General features: G+C 45.6%; 7 protein-coding genes across 7 annotated transcripts; 1 reads left to right on the forward strand and 6 right to left on the reverse strand.

Annotated features, from left to right (window-relative positions):
- Window positions 1–114: 114 nt before the first annotated feature.
- On the reverse strand, window positions 115–2,147 carry F4812DRAFT_422240 (putative tryptophanyl-tRNA synthetase). The gene is made up of 4 exons (XM_047933643.1): window positions 2,041–2,147; window positions 1,371–1,984; window positions 990–1,224; window positions 115–786 (listed from the first exon to the last, which is right to left on the reverse strand). The coding sequence occupies exons 2-4, from the start codon at window positions 1,866–1,868 to the stop codon at window positions 305–307; spliced, it is 1,215 nt and encodes a 404-aa protein (XP_047791497.1). The 5' UTR covers window positions 1,869–1,984; window positions 2,041–2,147; the 3' UTR covers window positions 115–304.
- A 190-nt stretch (window positions 2,148–2,337) lies between these two features.
- F4812DRAFT_422242 (ribosomal protein S10) lies at window positions 2,338–3,626 on the reverse strand. The gene is made up of 5 exons (XM_047933644.1): window positions 3,464–3,626; window positions 3,349–3,407; window positions 3,198–3,266; window positions 2,714–3,141; window positions 2,338–2,638 (listed from the first exon to the last, which is right to left on the reverse strand). Exons 1-5 carry the CDS (start codon window positions 3,515–3,517, stop codon window positions 2,490–2,492), a joined length of 759 nt encoding a protein of 252 aa, XP_047791498.1. The 5' UTR covers window positions 3,518–3,626; the 3' UTR covers window positions 2,338–2,489.
- Window positions 3,627–3,876: 250 nt separating this feature from the next.
- F4812DRAFT_422244 (Mov34-domain-containing protein) lies at window positions 3,877–5,505 on the forward strand. Its single transcript, XM_047933645.1, has 2 exons — window positions 3,877–4,005; window positions 4,079–5,505. The coding sequence occupies exons 1-2, from the start codon at window positions 3,981–3,983 to the stop codon at window positions 5,194–5,196; spliced, it is 1,143 nt and encodes a 380-aa protein (XP_047791499.1). The 5' UTR covers window positions 3,877–3,980; the 3' UTR covers window positions 5,197–5,505.
- On the reverse strand, window positions 5,375–8,161 carry F4812DRAFT_321152 (uncharacterized protein). Its single transcript, XM_047931455.1, has 6 exons — window positions 7,762–8,161; window positions 7,611–7,683; window positions 7,508–7,545; window positions 7,056–7,439; window positions 6,716–6,982; window positions 5,375–6,605 (listed from the first exon to the last, which is right to left on the reverse strand). Exons 1-6 carry the CDS (start codon window positions 8,035–8,037, stop codon window positions 5,553–5,555), a joined length of 2,091 nt encoding a protein of 696 aa, XP_047791500.1. The 5' UTR covers window positions 8,038–8,161; the 3' UTR covers window positions 5,375–5,552.
- Window positions 8,162–8,877: 716 nt separating this feature from the next.
- Window positions 8,878–9,907, reverse strand: F4812DRAFT_321226 (uncharacterized protein). Its single transcript, XM_047931456.1, has 4 exons — window positions 9,740–9,907; window positions 9,577–9,608; window positions 9,234–9,414; window positions 8,878–9,173 (listed from the first exon to the last, which is right to left on the reverse strand). Exons 1-4 carry the CDS (start codon window positions 9,757–9,759, stop codon window positions 9,050–9,052), a joined length of 357 nt encoding a protein of 118 aa, XP_047791501.1. The 5' UTR covers window positions 9,760–9,907; the 3' UTR covers window positions 8,878–9,049.
- Window positions 9,908–18,915: 9,008 nt separating this feature from the next.
- Window positions 18,916–20,342, reverse strand: F4812DRAFT_422267 (ribosomal protein L32e). Its single transcript, XM_047933646.1, has 4 exons — window positions 20,005–20,342; window positions 19,747–19,871; window positions 19,478–19,599; window positions 18,916–19,397 (listed from the first exon to the last, which is right to left on the reverse strand). The coding sequence occupies exons 1-4, from the start codon at window positions 20,042–20,044 to the stop codon at window positions 19,289–19,291; spliced, it is 396 nt and encodes a 131-aa protein (XP_047791502.1). The 5' UTR covers window positions 20,045–20,342; the 3' UTR covers window positions 18,916–19,288.
- Window positions 20,343–20,477: 135 nt separating this feature from the next.
- F4812DRAFT_422271 (DnaJ-domain-containing protein) lies at window positions 20,478–22,901 on the reverse strand. Its single transcript, XM_047933647.1, has 4 exons — window positions 22,413–22,901; window positions 22,267–22,325; window positions 21,108–22,202; window positions 20,478–21,050 (listed from the first exon to the last, which is right to left on the reverse strand). The coding sequence occupies exons 1-4, from the start codon at window positions 22,459–22,461 to the stop codon at window positions 20,958–20,960; spliced, it is 1,296 nt and encodes a 431-aa protein (XP_047791503.1). The 5' UTR covers window positions 22,462–22,901; the 3' UTR covers window positions 20,478–20,957.
- Window positions 22,902–23,590: the final 689 nt, after the last annotated feature.

The raw sequence follows: 23,590 nt of genomic DNA on the forward strand, positions 1-23,590 counted from the left end.
GATCTGGGAGAGGTGTTACGGATTGGGTAAAATCCAGTGGGCAATACGAGATAGTCTATACGAGATAGTCTATACAAGTTGAATATGAAGCCGAAAAATGGTCCATTTCTGAACTCTCTCGATAGCCTCGATATGGAGACGGTGGTTTGCAGTGAAGTTATGAATCCTACTACTGATTCTAAGTTAGGTAGGTACCTTGGGCTAAGTAGGTGCTTATTGATGCTTCATCCCATCCTGTATTCTTATACGTATACACACACACACGGATAGGTATGAACACCAGCACTCAACGTACTTTAAACCATCACATTGCCGGCCCCAACCCAACCGCGGCCCTAACCCTCACCATCGTCTCCTCCGCGCTCCTCGCCGCCTTCTCCGCGCCCTCGGCCTCGATCTCATCCAGCCACTTCCCGCCCTTCCGATCGAGGAACTCCTCGTAGCGCTCGCGAACGCCGTCTAGCTCGCGGCACACGGCGGTAGCCGTAGCCTCTTTCAGGTCGCGGAGCGAGGCGCCGGCGGCGGCGAACTGGGCGGCGAGCTCGCGCGGGGGCAGGCGCGCGGGCGCGGGCGTGCACTGCGACAGCAGCTCCAGCAGGTTGGACACACCGGGCCGCGACTCCGGGTCGTACGTCACCGCGTTGTGGGGGTCCGTCAGCGCCACCATGATCCGCGACCGGATCTCCTCCGCCGTCGAGGTTATCTCTATCCGCGACCGCTGGTTCGGCGACGACTTGGACATCTTGCTTTCCGGCTGCGTGAGGGACATTACGCGGGGGAAGGAGGCTGGACGGGGTGGGGGAAAAAGGGAAGTTAGTAAGTAAGTTGAGGTAGGTAATTGGTTGGGGAAATTAACTTCCCTCCCCCCCTTTTTTTCTTTCTCTTTTTCTTGGTCTTCTTCTTCTTCTTATTTCCGCTTGGTCAAGAAAGGAGGAGGGGAGGAAAAGGGGGGAAGGGGGTGGGGGCGTGGGTAAGAGGGGAATACGCACTGGTCATAATCTCAGGCGGGACGAAGATGTTCTTGAAAGTATGGTTGAAATTTGTGGCGCACTCGCGCGCGAACTCGAGGTGCTGCCGCTGGTCATCGCCGACGGGGACGTGCGTCGCGCGGTGCACGAGGATGTCGGCCGCTTGGAGCACGGGATACGAGAACAGGCCTAGCTTTAGATTTGTCATGGCCGCTTCCTCGAGGTCGCCTGCTTTGTTGTTCATCTGGAGCTTGCTCTGCATAGATATATTATGTTAGACGCACCTAGAACTCGAATATAATAGGTAGAGGTAGGGAATGTAGGGGAGGTTATATTTTCTTTTTAAAAAAAGAAGAAAAAAAGGTGTAGTTAAAAAAGGGGGTAAATAGTAAGAAGACCGACCTTCCACTGCGTCATCCTCCCCAGATACCCCATCGACGCCGTGCAGCTGAGAATCCACATGAGCTCGCTGTGCTGGGGCACGGAGCTCTGGTAGAATATCGTAGGTCCCTTCTCGGGGTCGAGGCCGATAGCCAGTAACGAAGCCAGCATCTCGCGGCGGCGCAGGCGCAGGACCTTAGCGTCTTGGGGCATGGTGATAGCGTGTAGGTCTACGACCGAGAATATGAGCTTATCCTCGGGCTTCGCATCATCCTGAAGCTTCTTCCATAGCCGTAACGCTCCTAGATAATTCCCCAGGTGTGGTACGCCCGTGGGCTGAATACCGGAGAAGATGACTTTTCCCCTGGGCTTCTTGGCTACTTGGGCCCCTTCTTCGACGCTGGCATAGGTGCCGATAGTAGACTCGTTACGTCTTTGCTGTTGCGTTATTGAGCGCACGGCATGTCTTCGCGTTAAGCCGGCTAAAGGCCTGCAGCGGGCACAGAGTGTTAGGCTCATTTACTGCGACGTTGAAGCCGTCGAGAACTTATGATATTATTGTAATCGTGATACCAAGGTCTAAATTTTGAAGCTCTTGTGTGTATTTCACAATTTACTTGGTACGAATAGAGAGCCTACATAACTTAATTAGTAACAAATTCACACGAAATATTAAAAATACAGGTCTTACAAGTCTAATTAATTGCTTACGTCAAAACCACAGTCTCAATTTCGAAGATAATATCTTGGACTGTTCTTGGTCTTTCTGTGTAAGTGTGTATAAGAGGTATGTATAAGTGTGTAAGTTGGATAATTGAAAATATTCCTGAATGAGAGAATGAGACGAATGGGACGAGTCTGAATTTGGGCCAATCAGAGTGGATGTCTGGATGTACATTGGTACCTACACATCGTTCTTCAACGATCTTCAAGTCCATGGACGTCACCGTCATGTGTAAGTCGTTCAAGGTCGTAAATATAAATATTATTTGAAATTATTTGAAATTGATCTGTGTCTAAGACTACTTCAGGAACAACACGAAACGATCCGGTATATCATTTCAGTCGATATGTTACGGCAATGATACTTATTTCATTTTAAAGGTGCAGATGGACAGAGATATAATAATATACAATTGTCTATCTCGTGTGTCTGAACCTCTCGCTGGCCAGTAACTCCTTCACCTTCTCTACCGTACCTGGCGTCTTATCTCTTCCGAAGTTCACCATCTTCTTTTCTAGTATTTGCTGTAGGGATTGCTCTTGCGCATCTGTCTTCTTACCAGTGCCTATACGTCCAAGTAAGCATACCACAATAACAATAACAATATCAATAGAAATAGCAATAGCCATGTCGAACTTACCGATACTGTCAAATTCCCACACGTTCGCCTTCATACCAATTCCATAGTATGCGTGCTTCTGCAGGTAAGCCAGCCAAATCTGCACCGTTTCCGGGTGTCCGTCCCGGATCTGGATCAACCTCCTCCTCGTGACCCTCTCGAAGTTCTCCTGCGACTTCTTGAAGATGAAATGACTCCTAGGAACGGTCCATCGCTCTACGATTTTAGGAAGAGGGATCGGGCCGAACGCCGGGAGGTTGAGATAGTATGCGGCTCGTAGCGCGAAGTCGCAGAAGAACTCGAGATTGGGGATGCTAAAAGATCGTAGTTGTAAGTCGCACGAGGGTACTCCGTATTCGGCTTCTCGTCGTAGGGGCTGGAGGTAGAGAGCTTGGACAGCCCTAGGAAGTCGTACTTCGTTTGCTTCGCGAGGGTCTTGTAACTCGTTCCTAAGAATCGTATAAGCATTTGCGCATGGTCTGGGGAGTCTAGTTCGTGTACATACACAAGCTGGTGAGGCCCAGACTTCGCATCGCTAGTAGGCCCGGCAGAGGAATTGGCAGTAGGATCGGCTCTAAGGATTGAATTAGTATTCGAAAAAAAAAAGAAAGAAAGAAAAAGTATAGGTCTATTTTGAGTGGCGGGTTGAGCCTTACATAGAGGCTTGAAAACGGGCGCTCACAAAACCAGGCAAGGTATTTCGAGGTGGTTGAACCTTTAAGCCGTCAGTTGAATTATCGTAGGGACTAATATAATGTGCGGATGAAGTACCAATGGCCTAGACAAGGCCTGCCGTATCGGCCTAGTTATCGTAGATCTAGTCATTTTGCGACAATTGGACTCTCTCTCTCTCTTTCTCCCCCAAAGCCAGAGTTCAACTGCGCGATCTTGAAGATGGGACAAAGAAGTGGATCCTTGAATGAGGCTTCGAAATTTACGGCATGGTATTATCGATAAGAACTGGGCAGCTGGGCAAGCATTCCTGCCTTCCAGGTTCAAAGCTTTAAAGTGGAACATGCGTTAAGTGAATTAGGTAGGTACCTAGGTACCTATGCAACAAAAAGCTAATCTATATGTACCTAGGTATCTGTTTAGGTAATCGTTATCGAAGCTTCCCCTTATCATTAACCCCACGTCGACTTGCCTACCTACGTGCCTGCGTCTTGCGTCCCGCATCTTTACAAGTTCAACATTTACAATCAACAACAACAACGCCTCTACTTTTAGCAACTTTTTTTTTTAATTTTGTAATTAATCTACTAATCCCAATTACTTACAAATATTCAAGATGGAGGTGGCAATGAGATCATGGGGTATGCCATTTATTCTTCCCTTCTTCCCTAATTCGTTGACCTATAAATCGTACTAACAAGACAACCCGCGTAGAGCACGATAACGACATCAAGCTTGTCGACCCCGTACGAGACGCCCTATACAACTACTCGGACGACCGCCAGAACGAAGTCAACGCAGCCAAGCCCTGGAAAGATAACCCCCACCACTTCCAACATGTGCGCATCAGCGCCGTCGCTCTCATCAAGATGGTTATGCACGCCAGATCGGGCGGCTCCATCGAAGTCATGGGTCTGATGCAGGGCTACACGGACGGGGACAGCATGATCGTCACCGATGCCTTCGGTCTCCCAGTAGAGGGAACCGAGACGCGCGTCAACGCTCAGGACGACGCCAACGAGTACATGATCCAGTACCTGCAGCTCTCGCGCGACCAGGGCAGTCGGCAAGAGAATGTTATCGGCTGGTACCACAGCCATCCTGGCTACGGCTGTTGGCTCAGCGGCATCGACGTCAACACCCAGAAGATACAGCAGCAGTTCAACGACCCCTTCGTCGCCGTGGTCATCGACCCCGACCGCACCATCAGCGCCGGCCGCGTCGAGATCGGCGCCTTCCGCACCTACCCCGACAACTACCAGCCCTCCGAGCCCAGCAACGCCAGCACCGCCAACAACAATAATACGACATCTACCTCGTCGGGCCAGGCCGTCCCGCTCGCCAAGGCCGAGGACTTCGGCGCCCACGCGAGCCGGTACTACAGCCTGGCCGTGTCGCACTTCAAGTCGACCCTGGACGCGAGTCTGCTCGAGCTGCTGTGGAGCAAGTACTGGGTGCAGACGCTGTCGCAGAACCCGCTCCTGACCAACCGCGACTACGGCGACAAGCAGATGCTCGACCTCGGCTCCAAGATCCGCGACGTCACCCTGTCGTACCAGCGCAACAGCTCCAGGGGAGGAGGCGGCGCCGGGGGCGCGGGAGCCGGAGGAGGTCCGGGCGCTAGCAGTAGCAGTAGCAGTGGTGGTAGTGGTGGTGGCAATGGTAGAAGCCTCGACGCCGATATCGATAAGCTCGCTCGCACGAGTCGCTCCGTCGCTGCCAACGAGAAGCAGGGCCTCATGGCGATCGAGGTCAAGGCCAAGATTTTTAACGGCTTGGGAAGTAATGCTGCGGATCCTGCTCCGGCTCCGGATGCTGTTACTACGGCATAGTTACCTTGCCTTGCCTTGCCTTGCCTTGCCTTACCTAAGGAATTAGGGCGAGAATAAATCAGTTCCTCTTGTGATGGGAATTCGGGGGTGGTTATGATGATGCCTCCTTAATTACGAGATACGAAGCATTGGACGGCGTTTTCTAAGGGGGAAAGGCGTTATGGAAAAAAAAGGGAGGGAGGCTTGATTATAAAAAAAAAAAAATAAGAATAAGAATAGTAATACAGAGTACATGATGCTTTGTTGTACTTGATACCTACCTATATACAGGTCCTTGTTTTTTTTAATACATTCTATGACTTCCCAAACTGGTGTGTAATTTATAGTAGTAGTTCGCAAGCGATGTTTATCGTAGCCTAAGCTTCCGATTCAGCCTCCTCGACCTCTTCCGCCGCCTCCTCCTCCTCCCTCGCAATCTCGTACGCCTCATCCACCCGCCTCATCGTCTCCTCCCTACCTAGCACCGTCAAGCTAGGTATCAACGCCGGCCCGGGCCGCGACCCAGCGAGGATCCAGCGCAGGAGATGATATCCCCAGAGCTGCGGCTCCGGGCGACGGGAGGTTGAATCGGCGGGCTTGGGAAGGGCGTAGACGGACCTGAGGAACGGCAGGACGGCAGCCTCGATGCCGGCCTTGGTCCACTCCGAGGCCTCGATGCCTTCTAGGAGGTCGCGCAGCGTGGCCGTGAGTTCCGACACGGTCTGCGTGTTGCGGGATTCTTCCATTTCTCCATCTTCGTCGTCTTCTTCTTCTTCTTCTTCATTATCGAATTCTTCTTCTATGTCCTCGGCAGGATCCACGTCCACGATATCGGTGAAAATTTGCTGCACGCCCGCCATCTCCTCTTGTAAGCTGGCGCGGTACAAGGCCTCGGGGACCTGCCAGATCAGGAACCGGTTGCGCGTCACGTAGGACTCGGCGTCTTTGTAGTTCTGGATATCCAGCTGCAGGACTTTGTCTAGGTACTCTTCGGAAACGGTTATGCTCTCGTCCTCGCTCTCGCTGGCTTCGGCAAGAGGGACGAGGTCTCCGAGCTCGGAAACGATCTTGGGGTTGACGACCGAGGCCGACGTTGGTTTCGGTTCTTTGGGCTGCTCGCTTGGAAGGCCTTCCGATTCCTCAGCTTGAAGCTCTTCAGGTTCCTTTCCTTGAGGCACTTCGGTTTCTTCGCTTTGAAGTTCTTCAGGCTCTTCTTCTTCGAGCACTTCAGATTCCTCTCCTTCAAGCTCTTCGAGTTCTGCAACACGGGCGTCTTCGTATTTCTGCACTCGGGATACGAGCACGGGGAGGAGCATCTCGGAGACATGGTCTGGGCCCTTCTTCTGAGCGAGGCGCTTTACGTGTGCTTTCTGTAAATACTCGTACTTATTGTTGACTATGATGTCACCCTTGGTGAAGCCGAGATGGAACTATATCTCCGCGTTAATATTATCGACCTTTTATCAAGACGCTGGATCGCTAGCTTTTAGTGTAGCAGGCAGGCTCTTCGGAAAACAACACATTTATTTACTTTACTGACCTTCTTGACCATCTCCTCCAGATCCATAACCTCCTGCTGCCCCTTAACACCCCTACCCATGCTCCAGCCCAACAGCATGACGTAGTTCAGCAGGGTACTAGGCAGGATACCTCGGTCTCGCCAGGATGCGATATCCACGTCACCGTGGCGTTTGCTCAGCTTTTGCCTCTCCTCGTTCACTAGGATTCCGACGTGCGCGAACAGAGGCTTCTGCCATCCGAACGCCTCGTAGAGCGCTACGTGCCTGGGTGTAGAAACTAGCCATTCCTAAGTAGGTGTCGCCTCAGTCAGTAATAAGATCCGTAGAGCCACGTTATAGTTATAGTGCATTACTACTTACAGCTCCTCTGATAACGTGCGTGATCTCCATCAGATGGTCATCAACCACGTTCGCGAAGTGGTAGGTCGGAAACCCATCCCGCTTCATGATGATAAAGTCTTCTTCTATGGTAGGCTTCTTATAGGTTCCGTAGACGAGATCGTCGACTATGGGCTGCAGACCGCACTTAAACCGCACGCAGTGCGGCTCACCGTCTGCTGCCCGTTGCGCGGCTACATCTGGAGAGATGTGCGAACATGTCCTGTTGTAGATCTGCGGCTTACCCTCTGCGATATTCAGGGCCCTCATCTGATCCAACTCCTCGGGCGTGCAGAAGCATCGGTAGGCAAGGTCTTTCTCGAGGAGCTCTTCCGCATGCTCGACATACACCTTTAATCTCTCGGACTGTAGACAGGGTTAATATCATGACAATAGAAAGAGTACCTAAGGTAGTAAGTGATAATGGGAAATACCTGCTTATACGAACCGTAGTTCCCACCAACATCGGGACCTATATGCAATTATGAATACCTAGAATGAGAAACAGGCTCTCCAGATACGTGAAAAATTCCGCACCTTCATCCCAGCTTAAGCCAGCCCATTTTAGATCCTCGTATAATCTCGTCTCTGCATCTGATACGATTCGAGTCTGAGATAATGTTAGAATATCAACTCATCGTTGAATTTGGGAAACCTTTTTTTTTAAAAAAAAAAAAAAAATACTAACCTGGTCCGTGTCTTCAACCCTGAGTAGGAATTGGCCGCCGGTCGCCTTCGCGAGCAGGTAATTATAAAGCGCTGTCCTCAGCGAGCCTATATGCACGTAGCCAGTTGGAGAGGGCGCGAATCGAGTCCTGGCCGGGGTTTGGGGGAGGGAAGTCCTCCAGTTTTCGGCCGGCTTGGTCCGCCCTGTAAATTTGTGTCGTTTAAGAAAAATCTGCTGCGGCGGTCGAGCCAACAAAGGCCGACATAGAGGACCACGTATGATGTAGAGACCTATCATGACCCGTCATGAATAGATATGATTCTGTCTTGCTGGGGTCGTTTTTATTTAATGTGACTTATATAACTTACGCCAATCGATCTCGATCTCTAAAGATACGAGTACCTCTTTGAGTTGAATGAGTTGTGAAAAGTTTCACTCCGAGTAACGCATATCCAGTTATTCATATTATCACTTTATGCAGGTATACAGATGTCTAACTTACGTATTAGGTTAGGTACGCATCATCCTTACTTTAATGCGTTTATATGCAACAATCGAGACTACAGGTTGAGATGTGATTTGAAAATGTAAAACATACGTTATTTTCAGTTCAATTTTCAATTTAAAACTATCAACTTGACTGAGGAGTTGTACCTAAGCTCAAAAATCGCGACCTTGTATCCAAGACTTTCGCATTTGTTTCTTTATTGATCTTGTCGTTCTCATCGTTCTCATCAACGAATAGGTGGAGAAGAATACCCCTAGTATCTTCATTTGGTAAAGAGGTATCTGCACTAAGCACGGGTGTCAAGCTGTTGTATTACTGAGTAGTGTAGAATCATCTTATATATTGTTGCGTGTCTTGTATGTATAGGCCATATGTATTCGACCCTGATAGCTCTTGGAAAGTTCATGGCTGAGTCCTTGTTGTTGGTGTATTTCATTTTTAATATTATCACATACATCGGGGACGTGGATCTTTTAGCCTTTCAATATTGTCGTGGATAGTTCGAGCTACAGAGCCACAGAACCACCCTTGTATCCCTGGTGAGTTGAAAGTTGAGGATGTTCTATTTCGACCTGTATTCTCGAGAGCAGACCCAAGATCGACTGGAAACATGACCTGGAGCGCTGCCGCAGAAATTATCCTAGAAAAGGTTGGGTAAATAGAATCAAAAAGACAAAATAACGGTCTTCTCATATGAATATAGGTGGGATGATAAGATCTTTTGATGGAGTGATACGGTTGCACGACAGCTTTAATCAAAAAGTCGCACAACCCAACAAGGCTTTAGAAGCCCAATGGTGATCATATGATCATATTAACTTGTTCTTTAGGTAGTTGATAGGCACCTGAATCTTCTGTGAAGCTTCGGCATCCTGAGTTCAACTCCTGTTGTGTGCGTGGAGAACTGTTTGATTCAGATATCGTTCTGTTTAGAAAACTCGTTAGCGCCCCCTTTGAGCCACGTTGATGCTGAGGCTGTAAGTACCTTTGGAAGTTGATTTCCCCTGACAGCTCCAGCTGGACATGGGTCCCACGGAGGAAGTAGTTGCTAGGATGATAGTAACTAGTACAGAGTTCGCAGGTACACCCAGGAACGTGGTCAGGCCGTTCAGTTGGCCCAACTGTACCGTCAATGTGTATCACCGCATTGGATATTGCTTTGCTATCTGAATACTTTTTTACAGTTAGCCAAACAGAGAATCCTTTCATGAATCACCTTGATCGTCCGTCCTGGTCTGAATTGTAGTAAATGAAGCAAACCAGAAAGCATAAGTGAATAAGCTGAGGAGTATCACTAGAGAAAAGATGTAAGGAAAGATATTTCATACCTGAAATAACAATGATGTCGATATCTCCGGGGCTTGTTCAAAGTTAGTTTACACAATTCTCGATATGGATAATTGGTGGGATATGAAGTGATGTTTCCTCATCCATCCCCTTTAAGTACTTTCTGGATATGGAAAAGCTTATTACAAAGGGGAATTTACTTACCACCAGGTCGGCCTCCTCATATTCCTTGTTGCTATTACCGGCAGGCAACTGAAACTTGCACGCCGAAAATCTAGAGTTGAGTATCTAGACAAAATAGAAGATGGCGTCTTTTTAAACTTTCTTTTCCAGCTTTGTTTCGAATAGAAGTGTTGTGTGGTATTGGAAGTAGCTGTGTTGGACGCTATATTTTTGTTGATCCGACATTAACCCCACCAGTGAGCTTTTTCTTGAGCTCGGGAAAATGGCTCCCGCACAACCTATCTGAACAACTTGTTCTGTCAATAACTATTTGTTCAAAATACGTACCTTGAAACCTCTTGTGGGAGTTATGTGACTTACTCAGGTCTTCCTCTTCCACTAGCTCAAAGGTTAGTATCATATAGTACTTAATAGGATAAATAAGTTGAAGTGTGGGTGAGGGCATTAGGCGCGTTGCGTTGCATTGCATTCCAATATGGGCAACTTATAAAGAACAAAAGATACTGAAAAAAAAACCCCGAAGTAACTAAGAAACTATGACAATATACCTTGAATAAGAATAGGGATAAAATATAGGCACCCGAGTGTGCGTGCTGGACAGGTGTAATAAGATCCCCGAATGCTTGAAGAAGCCATTTTTCAGTCTGCATTCCATCTTGGACTATTACAAGTCAGCAAGCGTTGGAAAGAAGAAAAAGGAAATGAAAGGAACGCATGTGTTGAAATAGACAAAAATAGAGAAAATGGCGAGGCTGCCATCCATAATTTTGCCTACCTAGGGCGGTGTATATTGTGTTGCGGGGTAATCCTCATAGAGTAACAGCAATGGGAGTGACAAAGTGTACATGATGGAAAAGGATTTTGCGAAAGGGTGGAGAGAAGTGACAGTGTCATCAGATGGCAGTGGGCAGAATGTGAAGAGTGTAGGTATATTGTGAATGTCAATGTGAAGGAGAGGGGAATTTGGGTGTGTGGAAGGGGGAACTTCACGAGAACTTATTGAAGAGACATGACAAAGCATCCATGATCACCATGGTCTTTCGATATTCGTGCTTCAGGAAGATGATATGCAGAGCGAAGGGAATGCCAAGGGAGTATAGGTACTTACCTCTGATTCAACACAGTAGTGTAATCATAACACTTGGCTTGGCATCTTTCCTTTGGATTTTTCTTCGGAAAAGGCCATGATAATTAGAGGAGGGTCTGCATAGTATCGAAAGTTGACAATAGGGCGCCGTGCGACGCTTAACTATAAGAATCCAGAAGTAAACTTCATCAAAGATACTTAAGCTCAAGTACCTAGATAAATAAGTGTGGTTGTGTTTAGGTACCCTAAAGGTTTAGAATGGTGAGTGTTAGGTGTTAAGTGTCAAGTGTTAAGTGTTGAGCGTTGAGCGTTTAGTGTTGAGTGTTAAGAATAAAATAAGTTAGGATTGGAAGAAGGGTAAAGTGAGACAAACGGACTTGCGTTGGCTTATATATGTGGAAGAATAACTCTTAGTCGATTTAGCAATCGGATTGTTACCTAGGCACCCAGCTTATCTTTCAGATACTTCAACTGTTCTAGGCAACAAGTCAGTTGATAAGTGCTGCTAAGGCGGAAATGGAGGTAGATAACGAAGATATTGGAAGCTACGCAGGTGCAAAACGTAGTTTCTTATTCGGCATTAATTCTGGAAGTACAGTAATTGGAAAGAGCGTCCATGCCCGTATCTTAAGTCAGGCATCTATCTACCTAGGTAGGTACCTATCTCAAGCCTTGTAGATACCACATACATAGCAAATAACAGGTACCTAATCAGGGCTGGAACCTACACACAACGAAGCCATCGGGGAAAATATACCTAACAAGTTAAATCTAATAGGTACCTACTACACTACGGAAATAATGTATCGCCATGTCGCTTTGGCGATACGATACGGAAAATTGGAGTCGATGACTTTTAGGGGAGAAGACCGGTGTTTCTTTAGATAGGAAAATGCATTTTATGATGCGATATATGCAATCTTGCAATCTTGCAGTTTTGCAGTTTTGAAATCGTGCAATAGAAAGAACTATATGAATACAAGAAGATTTAACCAGGTCCTTTGAGTGCCCTATCCAGGGACAGTACCTCATTCTAGTTAATCTTATAATACAATAATAAACAAAAACAACATCACAGAAATTTCTCGCTGGTTTCCTCCCCATATACATTCCCATATTCACAAACTGGGAGAGCGGTTGTCCTCCTTGTCAAGTTAGTATCCAATGGCCAGTAAAGTTGCTAAAGAATGAGGGCTGGTCAACTTACACTCTGATGACTGTCCGTTGGCCGCTGCCTAGGGCTGCTGTTCTAGGGCCCAACGTTGGTGGGCAAGGGCACATCGGCGCGCCGACGACACATGAACAAATATCCTGTTACACGGCTCCGGGTTATTTCCCATGCCCGTCCAAGTGCACTGGTATTGGGTGTCTGCGAGACAGATAGGTTGATGAGTGAGCCGGGTGTGATCCCTTAGCTCTTGCTCCGTCTCCACAACTTCTCCGCACCCAGACCAGAAGCATCTGGTACCGATGTGAATCGCCTTGGTGTGCTCTGTGCGGGCCTTCTTATTAGTGAAGTCCCTATTGCAATAGGGACATGTAATTTCAAGGATTTCCTGATGAGGCTCATGAATCCCAATATCTTGTGGCTGAGCTTCCCCAGCTTCAGGTTGGACCTCTCCAGCTTGAGCCGGAGCATGTACATCCGGAAGAGGGTCAAGTGGAGCGGGCAAATCATCGAACAACTCATAACTAATGAGTTCTTCCAGTCCAAATTCGCCAAACTGATCAGCCGGTTCGTTGAATGACTCGCCAGCTTCATTGTTGTCTAATACACAGCGTTAACCAGAGCACATTAGATGATCAAAAAGGAGAGCAAATAACGACTGTTCAAAAAGAACTCTATATGCAGTTATATTGACAACAGGAAGCAACGCAGATAGTATTTCCAACGGACATTCACACATTCAATTTGGGCGGAGTATAGACTTACCAACTAATCGACGAGCCTCAACGAAGCCCTCTCCTTCCCAAGGTGCATCTAGGGGACCCTCATGATAAGGGTCGTACCAAGACATGTTGACTTGTCACGGTGTGTCTTGATAGTTGCCTAGAGACCTTTTGGAGATGGCGACAGGCAAGCGTATTGCCAATGCAATATGCGTTGGCGACGGGATGTTGACAAAGTGAAATGGTAGTTGCGGGAAGTGAATGCAGTTGGTGGGAATCAACAACTAAAATATATTGTAGGAAGTTCAAGAAGGTATTGGAGGATAAACAATGTTGATGAATGATGAGACCTGTGAAGAATAATGTAACAGGAAGGCAGACAGAAAATAAAATAGAATAGAATAGAATATTTGTTTAGGGTTGTTAAATACATATTTAAGGATTTTACTGAGAAGGTGGGCTGTATGTAAGGCAGTGATATTAAAGTATCGAACTTTCCAGGCACAAATTCTCTGTTGTGGAGGGGCGAAGGGGCAGCTGCTTGGAGGACAGTAAGGCAGGTGATAAGGAGAGGTGTAGTTGCTGCGGGAGTCACTAACCAGTCTCAACTCTTCTTACAGCAACAGCAAACAAAAAAAAGGATCTGCAGGAGCAGGTGCCTTAATACAGGCACTTGATGTTACCAGCCTCCTTATTTATTATGGATTCAGATTTATCTGGTTAAGTATACTGTGGATCTAATTACTCAGGTATGTTCCTACTTAACAGATATCAAAAGGTCTGATTGGTATATTTATCTACATAAACACCCAGAAGACATCACCGTCGTTATATAAACCCCTATTCCAGTCATTCGTGTTTCAGAAGACCTACCTTAGATACTTTAAGTTCCTGCGAGATTGTATTAGGGGACTGCTGAATTAGCCTGGGACTGAGTGTCTGACTGTCCGGAAATCCAAGACCAGCCTGTTTGATTCCCCGTACAGAATATATTTCCAGTGTAAATAGGATTCCTTATCTGCCTAGAACAAGTTTCCGTTGCTGTTATAGATACAGTTGGGCACTTATCAATACGTCAAAGGGGGTTGCCTATACCATACACGACGCCGCAAAGCTAAGCCACAGGGATTTGGCATCGAATTTACAGACATAATTCCATGTCTCTTATAACATTCACTTTCTAGGGACAAGACAAGAGAACATGTTTCTTAACCTACTTCAAACTTGCTAAAACGATTCCCTTATAATAGGTGTCATCATCTATTATCTAGATTGGTAGGCGTGATTTGTTCATGCACATGACAAAGTTCTCCCTCTGGTGATATGGTAATGTTGTAGAACTGTATGGTAATTGGTTCTAATGGGTGCTATCTAACTCTGTCCCACTCATTGCATAAGAGGTAGGTAAACAATACACAGCTAGAAGAGTTTTTAAATTCTAAAATTGCTAACAGTAATTACACCAAGTATGATATTAATGAATTGGCACAAAACATGTTGCTTGAATCAGTGTCACAAGCACAGACAACAGGGTGTCTTCGCAGTAAACATAACTAAAATCTGCCTAACAGGAGAATTCTTGCGAAATGACATCTTACCAAAATGTTAGCCTAACCCCAATAGAGATAAAAAGGAAACGAAAGAGGTAGGTAATAACAGCTCCGAGATATGTTCTTGGAAGACATACAAGACGCGGAACCATAAAATTCAAAAGAATATACTTAGACGCACCATTTGGCATGGAATATGGAATTGCTTCCTCGGTATTTTGGTCTTTTCCTTCGCCTTCTCACTTCACCTCCACCCTCACCCGTGATCATATTAGATATTTTCTTATGGGGAGGAGGCAAGATGGCCGGGGCCTTTTGAGGTCTTAGGCGGTGTCGTGTTGTCACCAGACTCTTCGGTAGTAATATTAATCCCGTTATTTAGATGCTGAACAAAGCTAGAATAACGTTTTACTGTTAAGATGCTACCATGAATACTAGGTAGGTACCATCTGGTTAATAGGTTGGTCGTCAAATAAATAACCTTGCTGTTTTTGTATTTCCTTTTCTTATGGCGGGAAAAGGCATAGACATTTCAAATTAGGGTTGATATCCGGGCCACTATAAAATCAATTAGCGTTAGTTACCGACATAATCAAAAAGAGAACTCTTGACTCCTTACCGAAATCTACCAGGGCACACCAGAGTGGAATTTTATTGCGATGAAACCGCAATCCCAGGTTCGGCGTATTATGGCTCTTAAATGGCTGTTGCTGTCATCTTTGTTGCTGTTGTTCTTAAATGAGGTTTGGCTACCTATTCCGTTTCGCGCATGTTAGTTGAGAAACAGGAAATATAACAAAGGGTAAAGTAAGATCTTTATACCTGGTATGGGCATAGAGCTGTTTAGCTTGTGATATTCTTGTGAAATTCGACCGCACGATGCATTAGCGCAACGGAACATAGAGCCAATCTCCATTTTATAGTTGCGTATGTTGAAAAGGAAATGTGGATAGGAAGTGTCTGGTTGGAGTGACTATAGTGCTGCAAATTACTAAGCCGAGAATAATGGTGTTAGTAAAATGAAAACCGGGACTAGATAGTTTTGGATGGTAATAACGAAAATTAAACAAGTAGGCAAGATAGAAGAACAATAATTAAATATATAGAATGTGAAGACACTTGTGGACTGATTTGTGGGTAAGCTTTAAACATACCATGTACACCAACAGGGCTTGTGATTTCCAACAAAACACCACCCCAGGCATAGGTGCCGGAAATATAGGGGCGATGTATGTTGACCATGTGTGTATAAGTGTCAGTGTTGGTTGGTATCGGTAAGGGTTATATGTTGTTAATAGAATAAGGAACTTTTATGTTGGGGTGTGAATAGTGTGAATAATAGATTACTGTTGAAGAATAAGATAGGAGAGGAAGAAACTAATAATGAAACGTCTGAATAATAGATACTGTTGAAGAATGAGATGGGAGAGGAAGAAACTGGGAATGAAACTGGGAGAAACGCCCTGTATTTATATTGAAATGTTTACCGCCTAGGAAAATTCTGCACGAACGTCACTGCCCGAAGATTGGTAGGTACTTCCTTTCGCCGCTCCTACCTATTTCTCCAGCAGTACGAGGTACAAAAGCACTTACACGCCATTTTAACACAAACAGAAGGCGCCATTTCACGCTAGTCTAGGTATATTTGTATATATTCTTGCCTAGGCCAATACAAGTACTCCTTCCGCCTGATGCGCCAACGACTATGTAGATACCGGAAATATGAAAGGAAGTCGGGACAACTGATAGTGGCAGATATACCGATGTACTTAGGTACTTGAGTACCTATGGAAGGACTTAAGGCTGTAAATTAAAATGTGACAACACCGAACAATCATCAACATGCCTTGCCGCGTCTTGTCCCGTAACCCCTTTAGTATTTTGACGTTCTCCTGTCTTTGGAAGAAGTCACCACACACTCATTATCTATAACTCAGTGCCCATAACAGTTTCATGTGGATAGATAAAAATGCAATAGTAAAAAACTCTTCGTGAATAATAATACTTTCTAATTTCTTCTCACCTCTAGTTACTATTAATATCCTGTCCATCCACTTGTCTTTCTTTCTCAGAGTTAAGCAATAATATTACTTATCAGGTAGGTAGTTATAACTTCATTTCCTACCTAGGTTTCTAGTAATACAGGATTATATATCTTTTGTCTCCAAGCCATCATACATCATTGTTCCGACTGAATAAAAAATAAAGCAGATGGAAAACCCATGGGCCTGTGATCGCTCCCGCTCCCCAGAGTTGTTAAGTCTTTACTAATTTCATAATGATAAAACTTTCCAAAAAGAAAAAAACCACCTTTTAGCCATCTTATTGTAGACCGCCATTTGTTCCCCCCCTCCCCCCTTTATTTGTAAGGGGGCCGATAAGAACTCATAAGAACCCAAGAAAACCGTAGTTGCTATTAGACCCACAAATCCCCCCCTTATGTTGATTAATGTCATGGAAGACAGTAGTACCCTTAATATTCTGCAGCTCTATGCATTTAGAGTCAGCAGTACCTGACATAGAACTATCCTGACCAAGTTGCAGTAGGGGTGCATTCTCCGGTTCTGTGGCTGCCCCAAAGCCTCGTGCCATTGTCATGGTCTTTGGTGGAATGATGACCGGTGCTAGATCGCCATCATTCTCTTCAACAGCGCGGTCGTTGTTTATTGACGAAGAAGGAAGATCCACCTTTGTTGAAGTAGCTGCGTTTTTCTTCAGCAACTTTGGAAACTCCTCCTGGATTAGATCATCGATAGAATCATATTCTTCGCTGTCGACGTGATTCGACATGCTAGAGGATGTGTTGGTGGGTGTACAGGGGATATCAACGTCGTCCCAATCAGAGTCCGTTTCTGAACTGCCTTGTTCTTTCGGGGAAAAAACTTCGTCGCAGCCAGTCTCGTCGTTGTCAGACACAGGAGTGATGGAACAGGGTTCGCAGCATCCAGCGTCTACAAATTCACCCCAAGTCTCCTTCATCCACTCCAATATATGAGGCGGACAGTATGTCTTTGAGTCCATAGGTGGATTGAAGGTTCCATTATTTGTAGATTTAATAGATGTTTCCTCGATGTCGGAATCGTAATAGAAAGCTTGTTGGTCACATAGACTAGCCAACGTAAGAGTTCTTGGATGTCGAAGGAATTGTCGGTTGAGTCGATTTGCTGCTTCAGCAGCCTGGTAGAGGCGAAGCCGATTTATCAAACAAGATTCGCAGGGCTTCTGAACTGGCCAGGGCACTACGCCTAGGTTGGAGCTATGACTGGCAATGGGCGATCCTTTGACGGGGAACTGAGGTGTATCACAGCAACAGATCTGAGTTGTATAGCACTTTCGTCTATCGCATAACGGGGCTGCGATTTGGATAGCACGGTCTTGGTAGACGACATAAATTCCTTCATCAGGAAATTCGAGCCCCAAGTAATGTTGCTGGGAATTGCCGGATATTATTTCATTTCGTAGTTGGCCATCGCTTCCATGAGAGGTTGCTATGACAGCAGTAGATCGTGATGGGATTGCCTTGCAGTTGATGCAACCGTGAAGAATAGCCATGTCGATCCAGATTGGAAATATCGTATTATGGCCTGCAAGACGGAGAGAACCAGAGGGTAGGGATATCTCTGTTTAGAGGATGATAGCAACCTAGAATTGCCTCTGACATTGATATGACTATGTCTAGTCCTACAGTCAGTTAATCTGTATGAGCTGTAGACGATGTAAATACTGATATGGAGCGACTTAGCTTGTTGTAGCGATTGACTTTGGGTCGTAGGACAAATGTGAATAGGAGCTATATTAAGAACGGAGATGATATGTAGATATCTGGAGGCTGGAGCCTCATGGTGACCGACAGATGAGATATCTATGGCCTAGGTAAGCATTGTAAAAGCATACCCAAGGTCGTAAACAAAACTTGTGGACGTCCTCAGAGTGATATGGAAGGTGGCGAAGAAAAGGGGCGTGCACCATGTTGATAAATAAACAAATCCGATCATTTAGCTTTGTTGGAAACTTTCCTATAAATCAGTCAGCCTAGATTAATTTATAGAAGGGTATCAGTGCACTGGGCGGTATAAAGGATTTGAGTTTTGTCTAGCAAAATAAGTTCTTTTTTAATATGTTTCATTGCTTGACTACAACTAGGAACTGATAGAGAGGCATGTCTTACAGAGTTGCTTGAAAAGCCATTGCCTTGGTCTAGAATGGATATACCCCTTACAAATTGAAGAGCTGTATGTCCTCCAAGGCAGACGTGTGATCCAAGTAATTACAATATGTAGGAGTCAATCGATGATAGGAGATTTGCTCGTGTGAAGGGCGTCAATTGAAGTTGGTAAATAAGATTTGTACTTGTCCGAACTAGAGTTCGTATAAGCCTCATCTTTCTTCCTAGCGATGGTTACGTAGCAACCGTTCCTGGGAAGAGATCTTGTCTAAGCCTTTCACATATTGTGGCAATGGATCCTAAGCTTATAATATAAGCAGAACGGAGGTCCGGAAAAGGCTGGAGAAGAGCCTCATGGAATGTATACCACTTTGGCGATGATAGACCAGATGCTTCTACAGATAGTAGAGTAATAGATTTAAGAAAATCTCAACTTTCCTCGATCATCAACTTCAAAACGTGGATGGGTGAACATACGTAGATTAAGAATTCGCCTCACGACATATCAAAAAAAAAAAAAGGAATATTGCCATATTCATTACGATGATTGCCATCGAAAAAGTGACACTAGATAATAACTTCTACACGTGTCATAGCATGACTTGTAGCCCTTGTTAATATCTAGTGATGTTGGGCCGTGATTGGGCCAATGCCGTAGATCAGGTGAAGTCGCGTAGGATGCAATCGGTCAAAGTAGGGCCCAAAATACGTGTCATCGCAGAAGGCGTGTTTGTATTTCCTAGCACGAAATACATGCTAGCTCGAATGTCCCGTCCGTAGACCATAGAGCGCAAAACCCTTCCCATGCATGCAAAGTACTGCCGAAAACGAGAAACCGGACCCCAATTCCATAGTCATCCTCATCAACCGCCAGCGCCTTAAATTTCCGTGGTGACCTTGGCCTTGGGGTTGGTGACCTTGACACCCAATTGCTTCGCTCGGGCAATTATATCGACTCGCTTTCTCGACGAGACGTTGTGGGCGATCCTGTGATAATTACGTTAGTTACGCCTCAGTCGCGTCTGGGGTTTGAAGCCACTCTTCGATGCAAAATTTCGGGGACGTACTCTGCGGCGTAGGTGCGGTTGTGCATCAGGAGTAACTCAACATCCTTGATGTTGTTAACGAGGAAGGCCTTGTGTCCGGAGGGAGTGAGGTGACGAGTCTTCTTGTTGGAACCGAAACCGATCTATATCGTGAAATATTCATGTTAGCATAATGCCTTTTTTTTTCTCTCTTTTTTTCCCCATCTAATATCACCACATCTAAATATCCCATAGGCCAAGATATTTTCGAGGATGAATAACAAGTACTAATAACGAATAATCGAACGTACCGAGGGCATAACCATGCTACCACGGAACCGTCGTCGGACTCGGTTGTCAATACCCTTAGGCTTGCGCCAGCTGCGGGAGAGACATTTGAATCGATCGCTCTGGTGGCGGTTGAAGGTCTTGGTTCCTGTAAAAATAAATCCGTCAATATCTCTCCCTCATAATTTCATCATAAATAATTCCAATCTATTCCAATCCGTGATCCGGGCGCATCGCATAAAATCGAGGATAAAATATCGAGGGGAAAGAGTCGAACGTACGCTTCTTGACGATCGGGACGTGCTTCTTAGCGGCAACCATCTTGAGAGAGCAATTATTAGCGATTTATTTATTATTATTATTTTTCTTCCCCTTCGCAGTTGTACTCCAAGTTCTATATTTACCTTGACTGATTTCCTGTCGGTGTCGTGATGGGTGGGTGTATGGTGATGGCTACTGGTCTCTACCGCAAAAATTGAGGTACGTTACGTGTAGAGGGACCGAGAGTTTCCAATGGGCACAACACCCGAATTTTGCGCTAAGGGTTTTTGTTAGGGTTGGTGAAATATCACGTGTGGGTAATTGAGAAAAAAAAAAGTCCCACAGCTTTGGCGAACGGGAGTTAGTGGGGCATAAAACAAACATTCATTTGATGTTTTTTACATCCAATCTTCAGCCCCATGTGGCTTGTTATCTACATGTACCAGGCTGAATGTTCAATGTTCCAGTAGTTGAAGTACCTAGGTACATGCATGTGCTCACGTCAATGCCCGTTCTATGGAAATCCATGCCAGGCTTGCTCCATGATCCATCGCAGGTTTTGAAGTACTAACTGGGTACCTAGGTATTTTTTGGCCAAAGAGGTCCTAGCATTTTTCTTGCTTCAACAAATATTATTACCTACCGAAGTACTTTTAAAGGTCCAACTCTGCTACGAGCCTACATTATTTCATACAAAATTAGGTCAACTTAATTCATCTCAGTCTGATTTATACCTAGTTAACTAGTACCTTTGTTGTAAAAGCCTGCTGGATATACCGTTAAACCCCCTCTACGAGGAAACGCCTCTTAGGACTCTTCTCGTCGCCATCTATCCTATCTCCGCTCCTTTCTGTGACTCGATCATGAAATCAAATTAGACGATGGAGGAATCCCTTATGCTTTATCCCAACCCTAATCTGCATTTATGTTACTTCCAGTCTCCGCCAATCGAACCTCATATTACCATAACTCATTACTGCTGGGCGCACTGTGCTCCGCCACCTTCGTCATCATCCTCATCCTCCCATCCGTCTCCAAATCGCGGATCTCCAGAATTGGCGCCCATCTGATACAAAGTTAGTACACTCTCCAGTTATTATGCAATGCAGGCAATAAAACATACCTCGTCAATATCGGCATTATCTTCGTATGTAACATCGTCAACTTCCTCGGCCTTGATCTCTGGCGGCGGACCAGGTAGTAGCTTCTGAAGAGAGTCGTAGGCGGCATCATCCTTGAGCCATCCGTCTTCGGGAAACTCGACTTTGACAACGAGATATAGGTCACCTTTGGCGTCTCCTCGCTTCATCGGCATGCCTTCTCCTGCTACCTTGAGTACTTGCCCCGGGCGCAGGACCTTTCCTCGTGGATGGTTGATATGGATGCCTCGTCCATCAAGATGTTGGACGACCACGCGAGAAAACCCACATAGGGATTCGGCAAGGGTGATGTTTAGGTCGGCAGAAAGATCGTTTCCGATCCGGTTGAAAACTTCATGTGACTCTTCTTCGAGAATAAAGATGAGGTTGCCTGGCGTCTGGTCGGGGTGCTGGTCGGCCTCGCCTTCTAGGACGATGCGATCTCCTTGACGCGAACCTCGAGGAATGTAAATCTCTAGAGGCTTCGTCTCCGGGACGGTTCGCTTGCCTTTGCACTTCTTACATCGATCCTTCTCTTTGAAGTAGTTACCAGAACCCTGGCATCTATCGCATACGGCTGTTTCGCGGGTGACCAGACCAGGGCCAACTTGTCGGAAGGCCTCCACCCTACCGTGTCCCTTGCAGCGATCGCATTGTTGGGGTTTCACCTTATCCTTGCCACCAGTTCCTTTGCATGTTCCGCAGACGACGTTCTTGTTAGCTGCGAACTTGACAGTCTTGCCCTTGTACAGATCCTCCAAGCTGACGGAGTACTTGGATTCCTCACTAGGGCCACGCCTGGGCCTTGGAGCTCCTGCTCCAGAGCCTCCCATACCGCCCATACCACCGCCCATTCCCATGCCAAACATCTGGGCAAGTATATCGTTGATGTCTACGCCGTCACCCCCCATGCCGCCTCCTCTTGATGAGTCGAAGGCGGCCATGCCATACTTGTCGTATAAGGAGCGTTTCTCTTCATCTCGAAGGATCTCGTAAGCTTGGGTGACGGATTTGAACTTGACTTCAGACTCTTCTCGCTGATCTTCGGGAACTTTGTCGGGGTGGTGCTGGAGCGCGAGCTAGAGATAGCAATTCAGTCAGCATATTTCATCGGAAAGAGACTAAGATGGTAAGGTTTCTTACCTTTCGGTAAGCTTTTTTTATGTCATTTTGGCTCGCATTCTTGTCGACGCCGAGAAGCTCTAAAATTTGTTGAGTCAGCAATCAAATTCTGCGAAATCCGCATGCGCGATAACAGCAGCCGATACAAGCGACGAGGGTTATCATACCGTACAATTCTACATCCTCGCCACCAGCATCTGGGCCAGGTGATGCCATTATCAAAGATAGGAATTGAGATGAAGCAGATAGCCTTGTTTTTCTCTGTAGAGATTACCTATAGGTAGGTATGTATATCGTAGAGGTATTATAAAGTGGGTTGGTTCTTGAGTGTAGGAAAATATTTGGCGGGGCAAGTTTTTGGGGGCCTTAACTTAGGTACAACTTTTGGACCCTTTGAAGTTTTTTTTTTTCTTCTTCTTTTCTTTTTCTTTTTTTTTAAAAAAAATAAAAAAATAAAAAAAAATAAAAAATAACGACACTAGAATGTGGATTCGCGAAAACGTGTAACTTATCCCCGATAAGCCCAAGAGAACTTCACCAAGTGACTTTATTTAGGTAATCGCAACAATTTTTTGTGGTCCGAAAGGTGAAGGAAGGAGATTTGCAAAGGCTGACTTGGAAGAGGTTGTAAAGTGTAAAGTTCCACCGTACCTTCTCACCTCCTTACTTACCCCAAGGTACATGTCCGTTATCGATCTTTTACCTTTAATTTTACCCCCACATGGAGACTTAATAGACTACACCTGGAGCCTTATGTAACTGGTACCTAAGGTATATACTACTTATGTAACTCCTATGGATGCGCCAAGTACAATACACAGTAATAGGCATGCATATAACACTGAATAAGGTACGTACTTACCAGTATAGTTACTGTAATGCGTATTCAATAAGCATTCTTACTTATTCTACTTTATCACAGCCAAGTTCCATATAATTGGAAATAATATCAACATGCATCTATTCTCAAGGGTCCGTCGGCTAACAACCTTACTGCGAGAACTTGAAACTTTGCGCCGCTATCGCATCCCCGCCAACGGAATCCAACAAACCACCGATTACCCAGTGCTTATCGATTAGAATAAAGATAAGCTAAAAATATGAGGCTTGATAAGATAAGAAATAGATACAACCCAACTTCGCGGACGGCCAATTTAGTCATCCGTATTTCTTCAGTCAGATAGATCATTTTGCTTTTTGCTTTTTTTCTTCTTCTCAAAGTTATGCATCTCAGCCGTGTTGGAGACTTACCCGAGAACGATATGATAGCTCCGAATGAATGACATCTCGTTTGATGTGAATTACTCAAACATGAATGTGCTACACTACGTAAGCTTCTATTCAT

Source organism: Daldinia caldariorum (genome assembly GCF_022478825.1).
Source record: "Daldinia caldariorum strain CBS 122874 unplaced genomic scaffold F4812scaffold_5, whole genome shotgun sequence".
Taxonomy (NCBI): domain Eukaryota; kingdom Fungi; phylum Ascomycota; class Sordariomycetes; order Xylariales; family Hypoxylaceae; genus Daldinia; species Daldinia caldariorum.

Bases quoted from the DNA above. Each gene is read 5' to 3' on its own strand.
- F4812DRAFT_422240 (XM_047933643.1), bottom strand. From the start codon at position 1,868: ATGAGCCTAACACTCTGTGCCCGCTGCAGGCCTTTAGCCGGCTTAACG. The intron at 1,225-1,370 runs GTCGGTCTTCTT...ATATCTATGCAG, and splicing joins GGAGGATGACGCAGTGGAAG to AGCAAGCTCCAGATGAACAA. The intron at 787-989 runs GTGCGTATTCCC...CACCCCGTCCAG, and splicing joins CCCGCCTGAGATTATGACCA to CCTCCTTCCCCCGCGTAATG.
- F4812DRAFT_422242 (XM_047933644.1), bottom strand. From the start codon at position 3,517: ATGACTAGATCTACGATAACTAGGCCGATACGGCAGGCCTTGTCTAGG. The intron at 3,267-3,348 runs GTAAGGCTCAAC...TTCAATCCTTAG, and splicing joins GCCCGTTTTCAAGCCTCTAT to AGCCGATCCTACTGCCAATT. The intron at 3,142-3,197 runs GTATGTACACGA...TACGATTCTTAG, and splicing joins TCTGGGCCTCACCAGCTTGT to GAACGAGTTACAAGACCCTC.
- F4812DRAFT_422244 (XM_047933645.1), top strand. From the start codon at position 3,981: ATGGAGGTGGCAATGAGATCATGGG. The intron at 4,006-4,078 runs GTATGCCATTTA...CAACCCGCGTAG, and splicing joins GGTGGCAATGAGATCATGGG to AGCACGATAACGACATCAAG.
- F4812DRAFT_321152 (XM_047931455.1), bottom strand. From the start codon at position 8,037: ATGATAGGTCTCTACATCATACGTGGTCCTCTATGTCGGCCTTTGTTG. The intron at 7,440-7,507 runs GTATTTCCCATT...CCCTGTCTACAG, and splicing joins ACTACGGTTCGTATAAGCAG to TCCGAGAGATTAAAGGTGTA. The intron at 6,606-6,715 runs GTCAGTAAAGTA...GCGGAGATATAG, and splicing joins TGGAGGAGATGGTCAAGAAG to TTCCATCTCGGCTTCACCAA.
- F4812DRAFT_321226 (XM_047931456.1), bottom strand. From the start codon at position 9,759: ATGAGGAGGCCGACCTGGTG. The intron at 9,415-9,576 runs GTATGAAATATC...AAAAGTATTCAG, and splicing joins CGACATCATTGTTATTTCAG to ATAGCAAAGCAATATCCAAT. The intron at 9,174-9,233 runs GTACTTACAGCC...TTTTCTAAACAG, and splicing joins GGGGAAATCAACTTCCAAAG to AACGATATCTGAATCAAACA.
- F4812DRAFT_422267 (XM_047933646.1), bottom strand. From the start codon at position 20,044: ATGGTTGCCGCTAAGAAGCACGTCCCGATCGTCAAGAAGC. The intron at 19,872-20,004 runs GTACGTTCGACT...TTATTTTTACAG, and splicing joins CGTCCCGATCGTCAAGAAGC to GAACCAAGACCTTCAACCGC. The intron at 19,398-19,477 runs GTACGTCCCCGA...TAATTATCACAG, and splicing joins AACCGCACCTACGCCGCAGA to GATCGCCCACAACGTCTCGT.
- F4812DRAFT_422271 (XM_047933647.1), bottom strand. From the start codon at position 22,461: ATGGCATCACCTGGCCCAGATGCTGGTGGCGAGGATGTAGAATTGTAC. The intron at 22,326-22,412 runs GTATGATAACCC...AACAAATTTTAG, and splicing joins CGAGGATGTAGAATTGTACG to AGCTTCTCGGCGTCGACAAG. The intron at 21,051-21,107 runs GTATGTTTTATT...ACTTTGTATCAG, and splicing joins ATAATGCCGATATTGACGAG to ATGGGCGCCAATTCTGGAGA.